The 16,822-nt window shown below is 49.7% G+C and overlaps 1 protein-coding gene across 1 annotated transcript in view; it reads left to right on the top strand.

The window, feature by feature from the left end:
* Positions 1 to 16,401, top strand: part of LOC111145823 (erythrocyte membrane protein band 4.1 like 4B) — a 125,833-nt gene extending 109,432 nt beyond the window's left edge. The window contains exons 22-26 of the mRNA XM_022501076.1: positions 57 to 134; positions 6,376 to 6,492; positions 8,919 to 8,987; positions 12,385 to 12,530; positions 13,738 to 16,401. Of these exons, the coding sequence (XP_022356784.1) occupies positions 57 to 134; positions 6,376 to 6,492; positions 8,919 to 8,987; positions 12,385 to 12,530; positions 13,738 to 13,807 (480 nt within the window). The 3' untranslated portion in view covers positions 13,808 to 16,401. The remainder of the gene's footprint in view (positions 1 to 56; positions 135 to 6,375; positions 6,493 to 8,918; positions 8,988 to 12,384; positions 12,531 to 13,737) is intronic.
* Positions 16,402 to 16,822: the final 421 nt, after the last annotated feature.

The raw sequence follows: 16,822 nt of genomic DNA, 5'->3' as shown, positions 1-16,822 counted from the left end.
TCCCTGGTCCGCCCAGAGCTGGCACTAACCAGCAGTATTTCCGTCTGCCTTCCCAGAGTCCCTCTGACCGAGGAGGTGCCTTTACCTTGGAACCAGGCGATCTCCTGATGGACTTCACGGAAGCTACTCCTCTGGTAAACTTCCCATTTTGCTAAAACCAGAAAAGCCACAGACCATAGAAACATCTTGGCAGTGGGACGGATGGACAGAGGTGGGCATCGCTGTTGGGAAGGCTCTTCCTCTTGTCCTGCTCACGGCCTGGAGGCTCAGGGATCAGCCTTCTTTGGGGGTTCAGGCACATGGGTCCCTTTACCTCCCAGAGCCCTCCAGGGAGGCAGTGCTCCCTTCCCCGCTGAGGGCGGTTGCAGGGGTCCCACCCCGCCTGTCTGCTGCTTCCCAAGCGTGTAGGGCTCCTTGGTCTTGGCTTCTCGGCTTCCTGGGCTGCTCCCCGCATGCCCCCCACCCACCCACCCATGGGGCATCTTCTGCTGCCGCTTCCAGCAAAGTGCTCTGGTCTGAAGCACTGGCTCAAGGCCTCAGCCCAGCTTTCCAGGCCCCTCGTGCCTCCCTGCCATTCTCCATCCCCTGCTTCTAGGTCTCCCCTTAGGGATGGTGGTGGTCCTCGTGGGACTCCTGCAGGTGGGAAACCCTTTTAGGGGAGAGAGCACTGGCCCAGGAATCGTGCAAGCCAGCCCTGGCTCCAGTCTCTGCACCCCCTTCTCAGGAGCCTTGTCATGGGATCAAAGATGCCATCATTTGCCACGTCTGCCTAAGAGTATTCTAATGATTCCATGAGACAGAGCCCTTGAAGAACGTAGAAGCACCGTAAACGTGTGTGAGATATTATGAACAGTAGTAGATGACGCAGGCAGACTTGGATGTGCCTTTGGCTCGGCTCGGCCAGATACCCAAGTGTACTTGAGTGTAAACCATGGCCCACAAGTGTAGAGTGTGAGTCAAAATGTGTACCAGGTCAAAAACTCCCTCCTGAGAGCTCAGTGCACGCCTGGCCTCGAGTGAGGCCCTGGGAGCGGGCAGGGCAGCTAGAGGCTGGAGGGGAGGCGGGTTGATAAAGGGCAGGCTCGATAGGACAGTCACGTAGAAGGTGCTCGGGGAGAAGCCCCAAGTGGGAGTCATTCAGGACTGGCTCACTGGAGGAGCAGGAGGTGGATAAGAAGGGTTTCTGGAAGGCTTTCAAGGCGGGGCGAGGAGGTGGGGAATGAATGAGACAAAACGCTATCTAGCCTTTAGGAATGGTCACTGTCCCTGCTTCAGCTGGTACATGGCGATCATTTGTGATTTATGCAGTTGTATTTCTCATCTGGAGACGTGGTACGGTGTGAGAGCTTTAGGTCAGCACGTTTGGATAAGTAGCTGAGAACTGACAGAGGGTGAGACAGCCAGCTCTGGGAACCTGCGGACCTGTTCCCCTCCCCTGCTGGAGAAAATGCAGCCAAGTTCTTGATGGCCTTCTTGTTAGACAGACTGCCAAGAGAGGGCAACCCAGAAGCAGGGCCTTCCTTTATCCCCTCACCATCCTTCTGCACAGATGAAGAAACTGAGTCCCAGAGTGGGGTAATCACATAGGGACAGAGCTGTTCCAAGCCCATGTGTTCTAGTTCCTTCTCTGGTGTCCTTTCCATCATCAGATTGGGTTGAATCTGGCATCTGGATTTCAGAAACTTGCCGCTTTGAAGAAAAGCAATGTCTAGAAGGAGGGCTGTGTTTAAAGCACTCTTCAGACTGAGAAAGCAGAACAAGGGGTGTGGAGGATGGCACAGCAAGTTAAGCAGCCTGGGCCTGTTGCTACATCGGTATCCCAACTAAGTATCCCTGCTGGGGCCTTATACCCTAGGAGGGTCACATGTGGGGGCTGGAAGCTAGGGCCCCAATCGGAGGACATCAGTCTCGCTGGAGGGCAGCAAACCCCAAAGGGACCTGAGAACCAACCTGAGGGCATATGAAGGCAGAAGGGGGAGAAAGCTAAGTTGTAAGGCTCACATGAAGAAAACATGCTGGGCAGGAATAGAAGACAGTGGGGGAAGATCTCTCCTGAGTTAGGCTCTTGAGAAACTTCCAGACTGCTGAAGCATACCGAAATTAATGCCATTTGAGAGTCTATAGAAACTGCTACTGTTATGGGACCCAGTGCCTAACCCTGTCTGGGGCACCTGAGAAAGAGAAGGCTTCATAGCACTAGGGTTTTGAAGTATGAGTAAGAGTTTGCCAGATGGAGGAAATGGACCAAACAAAGCATTTGATGCAGAGGGTACAGCATGAGCAAAATACTGAGTATTTATTAAAGATTCTGGCAGATCTGAAAAACTTGGGTTAGTTTGCCAAAAAATATTTCATGGCTCTGACAAGAATGATGGGATTCCCTTAAAAACCACCATGTCGCCGGCCCAGCTGGTAGATTTAATGGTCCTATCTTTATCTTTTCTTTGAAAGTAAGTGTCTGAGATTAGAAAGGAAGCCGCATCTGCCAGGGACCCAGAGGTCCCCAGTGCCTACCAAATGACTGTCTGGCCTCCGCTTGTACACCTCTGGCCACAGGGAGCTCATTCCCTCTCTGAGGATACCGCCCTTTCATCTCTGGGCTGCTCTGACTGAGCTCTGAAACAGGGCCCAGGCTGCTGCACTGCCCGGGCATGGGACAGCTGAGGTCCTTGTACCGTACCGGGACACAGCTGTCCACTTCACAGCTCAAGTCTGCAGCGAATACGTGTTTTCATGATGGAACATCCTTAGTCTTGCTTGTGTGGATTTGAGGTGTGAGTGCTTGTCCATAGCACACATTCATACAGAAGGTATGCTGGAGGGCTCTTACTTTGATGAGAGCCTGTTCCATTTGGGGCTTTCCTTGCCATCACTGGCTTTGACCTTCCTTCACTCCAGAATCCCGTCTTCACTGAAGCTGAAGGGTCTTCAAGAGGAAGGGGGGCTCCAGCAGTCTGCTTCTCCTGTCTGGTCCTCTTCCCTCCATCTCCTCCATCTGCTCTGCCCAGCATTCTGGAAATACAGGCAACAGTCCTCTCTGTTCTTGTTGGCGGCGGGGGGGGGGGGGGGGCAGTGTCTCTGCCCCAGAGGACAGTGGAGGAGAGACTGGATTTAGGGTCTGGGGCTCAATGAGACTCCTATAGCCACAGGACCACTGGTTCCTTGGGCCAGAGCTAGAAGGACAGCGGAGAGAGGGTTGGGACCAGATTCTCCTACCTTCATTCAACAACGTTCCGCCAAAGCAGTAACACTAGTTTAACCCTAATGACTCCCACTCAGATGATCCCTTCTCTGCATGGGGCGGTTTTTGAAGAAGCGTAGTCCAAACAAATGAGAATAATAACGTTTCCGTCTTTAACTGACATCTCTCAAAAAGCATTCAAGATTAAATTAGCACCTCCTTGGTAACACTTCTCAGATCCCATTTTGCTTCCTTCTTAATTTTCTTGCACCCTGCACGACTCCAAGGATTTTCATCCTCAAACTCTCCAAAAAACATTCTTTCCAGGGTCACTCTTACACCACTTTTTCCTCCTTTTTCCATATCTTTTCTTCTCCCATTCCCCAGCTCTTTTACTATGTAGTTCAGCGTAGCCATAGGAGCTCTACAACCTGCACGGCTTGTGGCTTGCCCGTCCTGGGATCCGCATAGAGGACTTGCCACCAGACTGGAGATTCTTGCCAGGATGGAAGAGGCGGGGCAGAAAGGGGGGATAAGGCAAGCGAGGGAGGGACAAGAGCACCCACTGTCCTTTTGGTATTCTCTTTTGGAAGGTGAGTCTGCGCTCATGCATGGGGTGTTGGTGTTAACAGAATGGAAGGAGGGGACATTGACACATCAATCAAGTCTGTCCTCCAGGTCTGTCCTGCCAGCTTCCCTCCCCAGGTGACATGCACCACAAACACCTATGCCTTCTGTGTTCCTGATGCCTTGTCTTCAGGGCATGTCCGTCCCCAATCCCCATACTGCATGAACCGCTCAGCCAGCGGCAGAGCAGAGGCGCTTACTTAGGACCCAGGTCTGTTCTGGGCCGGGGACTGTTAGTCTAGAGTTCATGTGCCAGGGAGGAGATTGGCCTGGCCAGTCGAAGGTTGTGTAGGACAAAAAAGAATCCTTGGCTCGAGTGTCAGAAGAACTGGTTTTCTGTCTAGCTCAGTAACTTGGTTTTTATTTTTGAACCTCATTCTATCAGGAGGGCTGAAGCTTGATCCCCAGTGAAATTGGGGTGCCTCTTCCACTTTCCTGGGGATTCATCCATCTTTCCCAGGGCACAGGAGGATGGAGGGCAGTCTCTTTAGTCTGTGATGTCATCTCTTTGCTGATACATCTGGGGCACTGCCTGCTTCCCTCATGCCCCTTTTGGGTGGGTGGAAGCCTGTCCGGCTGGGAGGAGAATCCCGATCTGCTGGCGCCTCTCTGCTCAGTACTTCCTAATGTCTACCCCTACTCCTCACTTTCCCTCTGACTTTTCTCTCCAGCCCTCACACTGGCAACCTCTTTTCTTGTCTGGATGATGAAGAAGCCTTTCACATTTCCATCTTCATTTGTCTATGCCAAAAATCTTTCTGTTCCCCAAGGATTCAGATTTTAAACCTCAAAAGCCAAGTAGCTTAGAAGAACCTAGCTGCCTGAATGTGGAAAAAAGCCAAGGAGGAGAGGAAATGCCGGGAGAAAAAAAATAAAACGGTATTTCAAAATAGTATCCTATTACACGGGTTCTCTTATTTCCTGCTCATTTACTAACAGATGCGTATTTAGAAGAGTCATACATGCTTGTGGGATGGCTCGACATTTCTTTACCATAAAAGTCCAATGCTAGGCAAAGCCTGAAGTCATTCATCATAACCTTCAGCTAAGACACTAGTGGCTGGTACACAATCTGGCATCTAGGCTGTATGTCCGTATTTGCTGGTCATCTACGCCAGCTCTTATTTTCTTCACAAAGCCCACGGGAGTGCCCGCTTATCTGCAGAGGCTAAGGCACCATCGCCTGGGGTCCCTGGTGCGGTTGGTTCTGGCCAGGGTGGTGTTGAGAAGCAAGGGCGGGTGGGACAGGCTGGAGCCCGCTTCAGTCAGGTGTCCAGTGCCACCTCCCAGAGGGCAGGGTTCAGCCTGAGGACAGGAGAGAGCAGTGGAGGGAGCCTCAGCAGTGTGCTGAAACTTGACGGCAGGTGGTTGATGCGGACTCCCCTGTTTCTGAAGGATGGCTGCAGATGTAGCCTTTGCAGATGCCATCTCTCAGCATCTCCAAATCTGAGTAGTAAAGCAAGGCGGTCACCAAGACTGTTGGAGATTCTGGTTGTAAAACCCCTTTGGGACTGGTCTGGGACCGCACAATTGTAAGGAGATCGGCGTTAGATCAATCGCGAGACAGGAAAGTGCCCGCAGTGTTCTGGATCATGTTGTCGTGAAACTTCCCCAGGGCCTCTGCTTCCTTCATTATGGCAGGATGTTACCAACTACCTAAGGAAGCTCTCTTGAAAAAGAGGCGTGTGTTTACTCTCGGGAGTGAATGGTCCCTCCTGGCAACCCACACCAACCCTGTGGATGGCCCCTTCCCTAGCCCCAGAGCCTTCTGTCTTCACCATCACCACGCTCACCAGTCCGAGCTGCCGGCCCTCCGCTGGTGCATGGCACTCTGTAAGGCTGGGGTGGGGAACCCAGTACCCCGAGCCATTTTCTCACAATGCTTGATATCTTCCAGCTAAAGCAACAGGGTCCCTCGGCGACAACCCGAGGTGTCATGGTCTGGGCCACGGGGATGAAGGGACGGGGGGCAGTATGTTCTCTAACACAGATAACAAAAAGCCATGGCAGATGAAATCCACAAGTCCGTGTTCCTGCCCGCTGAGATCTGTCTTTCCTGGATCTGTTGGACACCTGCTCGCCTGTATACCCCGACGGGCCCTTATTTAGCAGAGTGCAGGAGGCCTCCAGGCGTGCAAGGCCAGCACGCTCAAGGCTTCATATGGCCCCCACAGCCAGCGTCACTCACTCATCACGGCTGTCTTTCTGGCGTGGCCTGGCCCATGCTTCGGGAAGCCACTGCCAGGCCCGCACAGTCGGTCAGGAGTCTCCCTGCCTGCCAACCCCGGGAATGGGGTTTCAATGGGTTGTTCTGCTCAGATAGTGGAGAAGACAGATGAGAGCCAGAGAGGAGGAGAGAAGGTGGGGAGAGGAGGGAGGAGGGGGGCCTAGAAGCCAGCTGGCCAGAGGCTAGAAGCAGGCGCGGGCGAGGCTGGCTCCAGTGCTGTCTGGAGTTGACAGATCCTTCTTGCACTGTGCTATCTTTCTCTCCTCCCCTCCCTTCTCTCCTCTGCCTCCTCCCCCTCTCTCCTCTGCCTCCTCCCCTTCTCTCCTCTCCTCGTGAGCAGGCAGAGCCCGCCAGCGCCCCCCACTGTGCCCACTCTCGCTGTTCTCCTCCACTCTCTCCCCCCATGAAGGAAGAGACCACTGGAGTTTGCATGCACCCTCCAATCAAAACGAGGCTGGTAGGTACCCTGGCAGGGAGAGGGGCCTGGCCAGGAAAGGCGAGGCGGGCAGGAGCCACCAGGCGGCCACCCCGCTGGTGTGCATGAGCGCTAGACCTTCTGGAAGGGCCTGACTGACAGGTGCTCTGACTCCAGGATGGATACACAGTTTGGCCAAATGAGGACACACCGGCTGCTGTCCTGCCCTGTGTCTCCAGCTCTCAAGAACCAGGAAGAGTTTTTTGTTTTGTTTTGTTTTGTTTTCCTAAAGCTTTGATGAGCATAGATGCTTTTCCCAGAAAGAAAGAAAAAAAAAAAAAACTTAGTTGCGTTTCTATGGAAAATAAAAACTTTTTCCCCTTGTCTCTCTTCCTGCTACGTTTCCAGATAACAGGATGAGTGTTACATAACAGCCTAAAAGGCCTCACCCATCATCCCAACCTAGCACGATGTTTTTTTCATTTTTACATGTTTCCTTCTAATATTTATTTGTATTCATCTATAACTTTACAGAGTGAAATCACAGTGTCCATATCATCTCTCGTTTTTCTCTCTTCGCTGAGTGTTGGATTGTTTCTATCTTGTTCTCATCACCACATTGTATATGACTGTTTGCCTTCCATCCAGCGCGTGGTCTCCCATTGACGGACACATTCTTCCGGCAGGATGCGTGCTTGGTTTCCAGCGCGTCGCTATTCAAGGGGACACATAGCTTTTGTGGCGGGTATTTTATTTTCTTAGGCTAGACCCTGCTGGGTTCAAGAATGTGACTTTGGCTTTGCTCCCTTTCTAAAGCGGTTACACCAAGGGGCAGCAGCAGCAGAAGACTGACCATGCTTTGCCACCGCCGGGCAACGCAGAGTGTAACTTTTGGGGTAGATTTTTGTCTTATTTAGAGAAAATACAGGATAATTCATGGAAGCTGCCAATGTTCACCTTTTTTTAATAGCAGTAATAAACCGCTTTTCCCTTTTACTTCACGGTGGTCTGAGAGTCTTATCTGACTGTGACTTTTCACTTTGCTCTTGGTCTCGGCACACACGCCGAACCGTTAGGCCCCGCGAGGAGAAGGCACCACAGGTTTCCCCTGGGTCCTCCCGCTGTGTGGCAGTCAGCCGCTCTCAGCAGTCTGAGCTGCCACAACGCATTCAGGGGCCCATTCTGGGAATTCAGAGATGTTTAAAGAGGCCAAAGAGAGTTTTGGGAAGGGGAGCAGGCGTGGGCTGGGAATCTCCGTGCACATTGTAGAGACACTGTCCTCAGATTGGTTGAGAACTACTCCACCCATTCAGAAAAGCCAGATTTGGGTCTGTTCTGATGTGCTCTCGCTCCCCCCTACCTTAGCGCAACCTTCCCCCCACCCACCCCCCCACCCCGTTTAGATTGAGTCAAGAGCATCAAATAACTACCCCAGGGTCCATAGACAAGTCCCTGGGAGAGACAGCCGCTACCCAGGGTCAGCGGTGGCCTCGTGTCTGGGCTGCTGCCCTCTGGTGGCAGGTGGCGGAGTGTGCATTCCCTAGCAGGTGGGAGGGCGGTTTCTGTGCCCTGGGGGCTGCAGGCAAAGCTGGTAGCAGAGTCCTTACGCTCCTGGGCCTGCTGGCACTCCTCTAGGCTGGTATAAAGACAAAAGCACACTCTACATTCCCCAAGGCCTCTATGGGGACAAAGACAAAATGACCAAAGAGAAAGCAATGGAAGCCAAGTCTCCTTTCGGCCCCCCACCACTAGCTGATCGGGCCATTCGTCCACACTCCTTCAGACCAGCCCTCTGCAGCGGCTGCCCTAGCACTGGGCCCGTCTGATCGCAGTGCCCTGTGTCCCCAAGGCCGTGGTGGCGGGATTCTCACATGCTTACAGAGCCTGGCCCAAGGTTCTCCTCTGTGGCTGACAATTTACAGGGAGTCCAACAACTGAGGGGAAGAGACAGGAAACAGTTTGTGGCCTAATTAGTGCAAGCCGCCTCCTGGTACTCTGTCCACCATTGTAGACCGTGTCCCAGGATGTGGCCTGTCAGCAGCCTCTAGGGCATGCCCCCCGCCCATGGGGAAGCCAACAGCAGCCACCCAGGCAGCTCTGGCCTGTCTCACTACACACCCTGACCATGGCCTTGTATGGATCAGGCCATGCGTAGGGCCCAAGAGGCCTAGGAGGCCCACACAGCCTCCAGGGAAAGGAGTTCCGGGCCAGGTGAACGTGGTGTGTCCTACAAACACGAGACTGCAGCCTGTCATCCCTGCTGGGTCCCGGCCCTACAGCACAAGGAAGGGCGCGGACACGACCACTGGCCAAGGGGCCGCAGGGACCGTCTATATGTTTCCCTGCAAACAATGAGGGCTCCGCGTGTGTCCCCCTGAACCCATCACTTCGGTGTTAAAAGTGCCAAAGATTTCAAACCTCTGTTTTCTAATCTGAAAGTAACCCTCTTGTCTTTCTCTTTTTTGAAGATAAAAACATTCCCGGCTGATCCAGTGGCCCCGTTTCCCGATGTTTTCAATTCAGGGCCACTGTTCACTGTAAGTAGATTCAGAAAACAGGTCTGTGTTTTAAGATGTTGCTCCCATGTGACATGCTTTTCGGTGGCATGCCAGACGACAATGTCAGCAGCTTCTTCTTTCTTTCTCTCTCTCTCTCTTCTTTTTTTTTAAAGATTCATTTATTTTGAGGGGCGCCTGGGTGGCTCAGTTGGTTGGGTGTCTGCCTTCAGCTCAAGTCATGATCCCAGCGTCCTGGGATTGAGCCCTGTGTCGGGCTCCGTGCTCAGCTCTGCTTCTCCCTCTCCCAATCTCCCTGCTTGTGTTCTCTCTATCAAATAAACAAAATCTTTAAAAAAAAAAAAAAAAAAAGAAAGAAAGAAAGAAAAATTTGGGTGCCTGGGTGGCTCAGTCATGGAGCGTCTGCCTTCAGCTCAGGTCATGATCCCAGGGTCCTGGGATCGAGCCCCACATCAGGCTCCCTGCTCAGCGGGAAGCCTGTTTCTCCCTCTCCCACTCCCCCTGCTGGTTTTCCCTCTCTCACTGTGTCTCTCTCTGTCAAATAAATAAATAAAATCTTTTAAAAAAAAGATTTATTTATTCTGAGAGAGTGAGAGCGAGAGGTGGGAGGGGGCAGAGGGAGAGGGAGAATCTCAAGCAGACTCCCCACTTCCACACTGAGCCTGGAGCCTGACACAGGGCTTGTCCCAGAACCTCGAGATCATGACCTGAGTCAACATCAAGAGGTCAGACACTCAATCGAATGAGCCACCCCGGCCCCCTGATAGCTTCTTTTAATCCTATGAACAAACTCTGGGAGGTTGGGAAGGACTATGGGGTTTGGGGCCTCTACCTTTTTGTGACTTTATTTTACGGAGGAGAGCATCATGTAAGATAAAATGCATCATTCTTTTTTTTTTTTTTAAAGATTTTATTTATTTATTTGACAGAGAGAGATCACAAGCAGGCAGAGAGGCAGGTAGAGAGAGAGGAGGAAGCAGGCTCCCTGCTGAGCAGAGAGCCCAATGCGGGGCTCGATCCCAGGACCCTGAGATCATGACCTGAGCCGAAGGCAGCAGCTTAACCCACTGAGCCACCCAGGCGCCCCAAAATGCATCATTCTAAAGTGACTTTTGGTACACTTGGTGCTGTCCAACTACGATCTCTGGTTCCAAAACACTTTTATCACCCTGAAAGGAAACCTTGTTCCCATTAGCAATCACTCCCCTTCCCCACCCCTCCAGCCCTGGGCACCCACCAATCTGCCTTCTGTCTCTGTGGATTTCCCTAGTGTGGTTATTTCGGATAAATGGGGTCGTAGACTTTATGACCGTTTGTGCCTGGCTTCTCTCACCGAACATCATATGTTTGAGGCTCTTGTACATGGTAGGAGGGATCAGAGCTTCATTCTTTTTATGGGGGCTACTAGTCCAGTCTGTTGGTCCGTTCATTCACTGGTGGGTATTTGCGTTGTCTCTACCTCCTGGCTGTCGTGAGTCATGCTGTCGTGAGCATGTGTGTACATGTCTTTGTTGGGGTTCCTGTCTGCAGTCCTTTTGGGGCGGGTCTCCATCTTGGTGATGATGTGATCTTAGCTGTCGCTTCGCCGCTCCTGGCCCCAGTCTCCTCTTATCTGAGTGGAAATAGGAATAGGGACCGCCTTGTATCCGGTGAAGGCAGGGATCAAAAGGGAACAAGAAGTTGGCAGAACTTGACCAACCACAGAATGTCCCAGAAGGGTCAAGGATGGTGGCTATTTCTCAAGGGCCAGAGAAGAACGGGGGTATCATTAATGACAGCAGGGAGTCATGGCAACCTACTTCATGTCCCCACCTCCCTTTGTGTACGGGGCAGCTGCTTTAAGCTCTGCAGAATGTCAGAATATTAAACCTTTAAATGCTGTAGTTTTCTCATCTGCAAAATGAGCGAGTCCGATGGCTTCTTTTCAGCGGTAAGTCTTTCCTTTCAATGAAAGCTTCCGCAGAACTCCCTGTCCAAGCGGCTGCAGGGAGCAGAAGTGGGGAGTCTGGGATCACCTCCTCTTTCCTCTTACCCCCTCCTCCTCCTGGGGATCAGAGTTTGTAATTCCTAGAACCGAGTGATCCCCAGGGTTCCTTCCGGAGGCTTCCTGGCCGGTCTGGAGGATGTGTGAGGTGGGCCGGGGAGGAGGGTCCTCTGGGTAACCAACAGTGCAGTCTCTGAGCTGGGTGGTGGTCACTCTCTGAGGCGGCTTTAGCCGCTTGGACCGAGAGGGAGGGAGCAGTGGCTGGTGTAGTTTTCAGAGGTTGAGCAGAGCTAAGAAGGGGTCTAGCAGTCCAAGCAGAGGCAAAAAGCAGTTTCCTCGAATAATATATTTCTAAGGTCACGAGCAGCTTCCAACACCTGCCTTGGGACAACCAGACGTCAGAGACACAGGTGCTGGGCAGGGCTGTTAAGTGCTACTCCCCTGCGCTCATCCTGCCCCTGTGGTTTCCCTGGGCACAGCTCCCCCGCCGGACGCGCCTGCTCCGCTTCCCTCAGCTGGCCCACGGCGGGCACTCTGGCCTCCTGCCCAGCCCTGGCAGTGCTGTGAGTCACCCAGGGAAGCCCTTCCTGAAAAGCTGGGGGCCAAGATGGAGTAGGAAGCCAATGTCAGAAACCACACTGGGACTTTTAAGAACTGGGCAAGAGTGGCTCGAGGACAGCAATTTTACCAAGTTTTGAGATAATACGGATGCTGGCAGGCTGGGGACCATACTTTGGGAAGCACTGAGATAGTGGTGAAAAATACCAGTTATGGGGTCAGCTAATCCTGGTCCTCAGTGCTGCTTCTTAACACTTTACTGTGTGACCTTGACAAAATTAATTAACCTCTCTGAGCCTTACTTTTCTTTTTCATAAAATCAGCTCTAAGATATCCATTTTTTTTTTCCACTTTTTAAATCTCTGAAACCGGTTAAGCATCTGCCTTCGGCTCAGGTCATGATCGCAGGATCCTGGGATCCAGCCCTGCACTGGGCTTCTTGCTCAGTGGGGAGCCTGTTTCTCTCTCTCCCTCTGCCTACCACTCTGCCTACTTGGGCACTCTCTCTGTCAAATAAATAAACAAAATCAAATAAAATCTCCGAAATCAGAACATTCGTTACATGAGTGGGTGCTACAAAGTTTGAATGACCACATTTTTCTTTCTCTGTGGCTCATGCAAAAATGGTGGATCTTACAATGGATGGTGTCAAATGTGATGAAATATGACCTCTACCTTAAGGATTGTCAAGAGGTAATATATGTAAAGTGCTTAGCACAGTGTCTGGCACAAAATAAAATCATTTAATAAGTGGTAATTTAGCTATTGTTAAAAAAAAAAAAACAGGAACTCTATGGTAAGGCATAGGGAGTCACCCACAGTGTGAAAATGGAACCCAAATTGAGATTGATTTCCTCTTTTCTGTTTCCTCTCCAGGCGGACTTTAGAGACAGTAAATTACCATGCTGTCCTGGCCAGTCTTCCCCACTGATTCCGGCGGTGACCCTGAGGCCTTTGACAGAGACCATCTCCACAGTGCAGACCATCTACACCCCCCGGAAGCCCGTTTCTCTGGCAGCCAGGTGAGTGAGGCCTGCAGGTACCCGCAGGGAGCTCCGGTGATAGGGAGAGCAGGCACAAGCTCTAGCTTCACTGTGTCTGTGACATCTGTTTATTTATTCTTTCATTCATTTATTCTGTACATATTTACAGAAGTGTCTACAAAGGCTAGAGAGTATTCTAGGCCCTCGGGATGTACAGTAAATAAAACAGAAATCCTACCTTTATGCAATCTATAAGTTAGTGTTGGGGGAGAGGAGACAGACATTAAATAAATGCATGTGAATGTATGTATGTGTGTGTGTGAGAGAGAGAGAGAGAACGAGGGCAGGGGGTGACCAGCTAAAGAGGTAAAGGAAACCAAGAAGGGCACCGGGCATGCTGGGATAACCTCATTCAGGCGGCTCGTAAGCAGAGACCCGCAGGCAGGGAGAGAGCAAGCTGCAGGTGTTGCAGGAAGAGGATATTCATCGGGGGAACGGCCAGTGCTAAGACCTCTGAGATGGAGCGTGCCCGGAATGGTTAATGGTTAATGCTTTGGCCAGCGTAGCCAGAGCAGGATGAGACAGGACAAGAGCCCCATGAAGCTGGAGCTTGGGGCCAGATTGTACTTGTTGGTCACAGTAGAGAATGATGTCTACCCTGTATGAGATTATTTAAAAACTTTGTTTGTGCTTTAGATGTGTACTTTGCATGTGCGCGCGCGTGTGTGTGTGCATGTAAACAGTGGAGACAGATCCCGTAGTCAAGCAATGGGGCCTGAGGGCCAAGAAATCAGAGGCAACCCCTCAAAGCAGCCAATTTTATTTCGTACAATTTGTTTATTAAAATATGGGGGAGAGAGGACTCTGGGGGAAAGTGCATTTGAATCCGATTTGAAGTATGATTGAAAGAAATCTAACCCTTGGACATCTTCCCGCTCATTCAGAAGACCTTTACTGAGGCTGCTGTGTACCAGGTCCTAGGCTTGGCTCTGGGGTTCAGAGATGAATGACATATATGGTCAGTCCACTGGGGAGCAGAGCCCTGAGGAACTCTCAGTCTGGTGGGGGAACCCAGTAGGCAGCCAGACAATTTCAGGTCATTGAAACACTTGCAAATATCGGGGGTCCTTAAGGAGCCTGAGAGGGAAAGTCAAAAGCCAAGGTCAAGAAAGAAGATGGGGGAGATGACACCATTCTTGTCACTGTTTAGTGGAATCTCATTATTTTGTCACCTACTCTTCTTCAGTGCAGAGACGCTCCGGCAGGAACTGGAGAGAGAGAAAATGATGAAAAGACTGTTGATGACCGAACTGTGAAATTCTCCCCTTGTGGCCTGGAGGATGGCATGGTGCCTTCTGTCCGTTTTCTTTCTTCGGGCTTTGTGTGCTCACTTCAGCACAGAACACAGATGTGTGCTCTGTTCGCCCAGGTCTCAGACCGTGGTTGGTTGAAGCCGACTTCTGGCTTGACTTTTATGGGAGAAGTTATTTTCTGTCTCCTGAGTATTAGAGTTTTTCTGCTACTCAATATAGTTGGGACGGGATTTGGGAAGCCTAGGAGAAGAAAGATGGGGAGATGGGATTCCCTCTGAGGACTACCTGTGTGTCTATATTAATAAGCACAGGAGTCAATGTGGCACGGAATCCTTTGCTATCAGTCTCAACCATGATTTTGTATGATTGAAACTTGCACCAAGCTTTGACTGTTTGTTAAAGAGTCGTTTTTAATGAGAGAATAATTCTTTACTGCTGGTTTTTTCATTTACACTGGTAATTATACAGATCTTATAAAGTCCTTAACATTCATTTTTATTCAGACACGAACCGATGAACTAAAACAAGAAAGCTGCGATCACCAGGAATGAAGTACTTCAGTGAAATCTGAAATACAATTTAAATTGTGGATTTGTTGGATACGATATTATTTGGGATAGACAGAATTTTTCATTGAACCCCAAGTAGGAAATTATAGCTTAAAATTGTCTAAAAATCCTTACAAGGATAAGATGATTCAATATCAAGATTCATTTGGGTGTTCCATAAAGGAAAATCATTTCTAAAGTTGACTAATTCTTGTCCTGTTGATAGAAACTTGACCAGATGACACTTTGTTCTCTTTTTATATAGTTTCAAGAAATGTGTTTTTAAATTTTTATTATGCACTTGAACAACTTTGCAGGAATAAAGGCACCCCCTCTCCCACAGACTAGCCCTCTAAGTTGTCTCCCGAGCTCTCAATGAACATGCACACATTTTTTTCATAGCTGTGAACAGTGTGTACATACTCTTTGGTTGGACTTTTCCACACGTATCTTCCCTTTTCAACACAGATCCTGCTCTCACCAATTTAAATGTCTGTATATCCATGTAACATGGTTAACCTCACTCCTCCCTATTACTAGATATTTGAGTTCTGTCCAATTTTTCACTCTTATAAATAGTGCTGCTATGAATGTCTTTGTAAAAAAAAAAAAATGCTCCTTCTTTTGGGTTCTTCCCTTGGGAATATGTCCAAAGAGGGATTACAAGGTCAAAGAGCATGAAATATTTTATAGCTCTTATTTCATATTGCCAGATTGCTTTCTAGAAAGATCCAATCTCTGGGTTGGAAGGACCTTACAGGTCAGTAGTTCAGCTCCCCTGTTCCCTCTGAATGCTTGAATCCCTCTACGATTTATGATGCCACCAGCAATGTATAAGCATTTCTACTTACCGATAGTTCTGCCAGTATTGGGTTTTGCCATTTTAATTTATTTTTGCTAGTTTAATAGGTGTGTATAGTTGTTCTTGAAAGGTTGTTTTATTTCGTTAATTGCTAGCAAGGCTGAGCACTTTTCCATGTGATGATTTCCTAGCTGTATTTCCTTGTGTGTAGAATGTCCATCCACTTCTTATGACCACTTGTTAAGTGGAATTGATCTCGTATATTTGTACCAGAACTGTATTTTTATGTTGTATTGTATAGTTTGCTCTCCTGTCCCTATCCTTAAAACTGAATGGTGCCAATAATTTGATACTAATGATTATTAAAAAAAAATGTAATGCCTCATTTACTAGCATTGCTGTAAAATGAGGTATGTACGCAAATATTCAGATAATAGAGGATTAACCCTTTAAGTGCTGAATCTTTAAAATTTTAATATTTTTTTGAGGGAAATCTTTCTAAAATGTGTTACGCACTTCCCTGCCTTAGTAAAGAGTATACTGGAGAGTATTTAACCTTTTCTCGATGGGTCGCGGTCATCATTATCAACATCAGTCCCTTTTGTACCTTGGTGTGGTGCGGTGATGTCATCAGGAGCTACCAGAATACATAGGGCTTGGCTTTGCCTTTCACAGACTATTGTGCTCTTCTCACTGATGAATTTTATTGCTTTCTGCTCTATTGGTGAAGCCATCTGGGACATTTGTGGTGTCTGGGACTTTTTACTCCCATACTGTATGACCCCAGGCTCTACTTTTAAAACAGCTTTACCTGTTCTTTATCTTGTGCACACGATCCAAAATGTGTTCCTGTACAAGACGGGGGAGCTATCTGTGTCTGGGGTGTAACCCCTTGCCAATGCAGCACCCTCCTCCTAACCTGCTTTCTGAGTCCTCTGCTCGTCACCTCCCTCTCTCTGACAGAAACCTCCAGGGCAGAACGGAAGTTTTCCTGGAGAAGCCGGGGAACCAAGTATGACACGTGTCGGGTGTGCTTTGCTTCCGAGGAGGGGTGCATGGGCTCTTGGGACGCTGTTGCCAGGAGGCTCCGAGCCTCCTGTTTTTTCCCCCACATCCTCCTGGGTTCACCGATGTTCAGAAGTTGATGTCACTGGAAGTCTGATCCCAACAAGTTGGCTGTTACTGTGTATGAAAACCCAGTACCTTTGGCAGCTCAGCTCTAACCAGTAAAATCAAGAGGATTCCATTGTTTCCGCAGTTGTCCTGGTTATTTGCCTACTTAAATGTACGACGGGTGCTCGGCATGGCGAGCTGAGGCGATGACATCATGTTGGGTGGTTCAGAGGGGCAAAAAATAAATTGATAGAATTGCTTGACCTTTTTTACATACTTAACACAAAACAACAGCACCGTACGGTCACACAACACGTACTTTACGTCTGGGGTGCGGGCGGGGGGCTCCACTTACAGAATCCTGCCAGAACAAGGGTCTGAACCCTGGACCACAGACTCCTGCTGGGCATGGGGGAGGGTACCACAGGGGGCCGGGGAGTCCTACAATTCACAGAGTTTGTGGATCACAGATGCAGAGAAGATTCTTTTTTCTTTAAGATTTTATTTATCTGACAGAGAGAGACACAGTGAGAGAAGGAACACAAGCCGTGGGAG

Source organism: Enhydra lutris, unplaced genomic scaffold (assembly GCF_002288905.1).
Source record: "Enhydra lutris kenyoni isolate GAN:26980312 unplaced genomic scaffold, ASM228890v2 scaffoldscaffold13, whole genome shotgun sequence".
In the NCBI taxonomy this organism is placed as follows: domain Eukaryota; kingdom Metazoa; phylum Chordata; class Mammalia; order Carnivora; family Mustelidae; genus Enhydra; species Enhydra lutris.
Note: the sequence above shows the minus strand (reverse complement) of the source record. Positions and strands in the feature narration are given on the sequence as shown.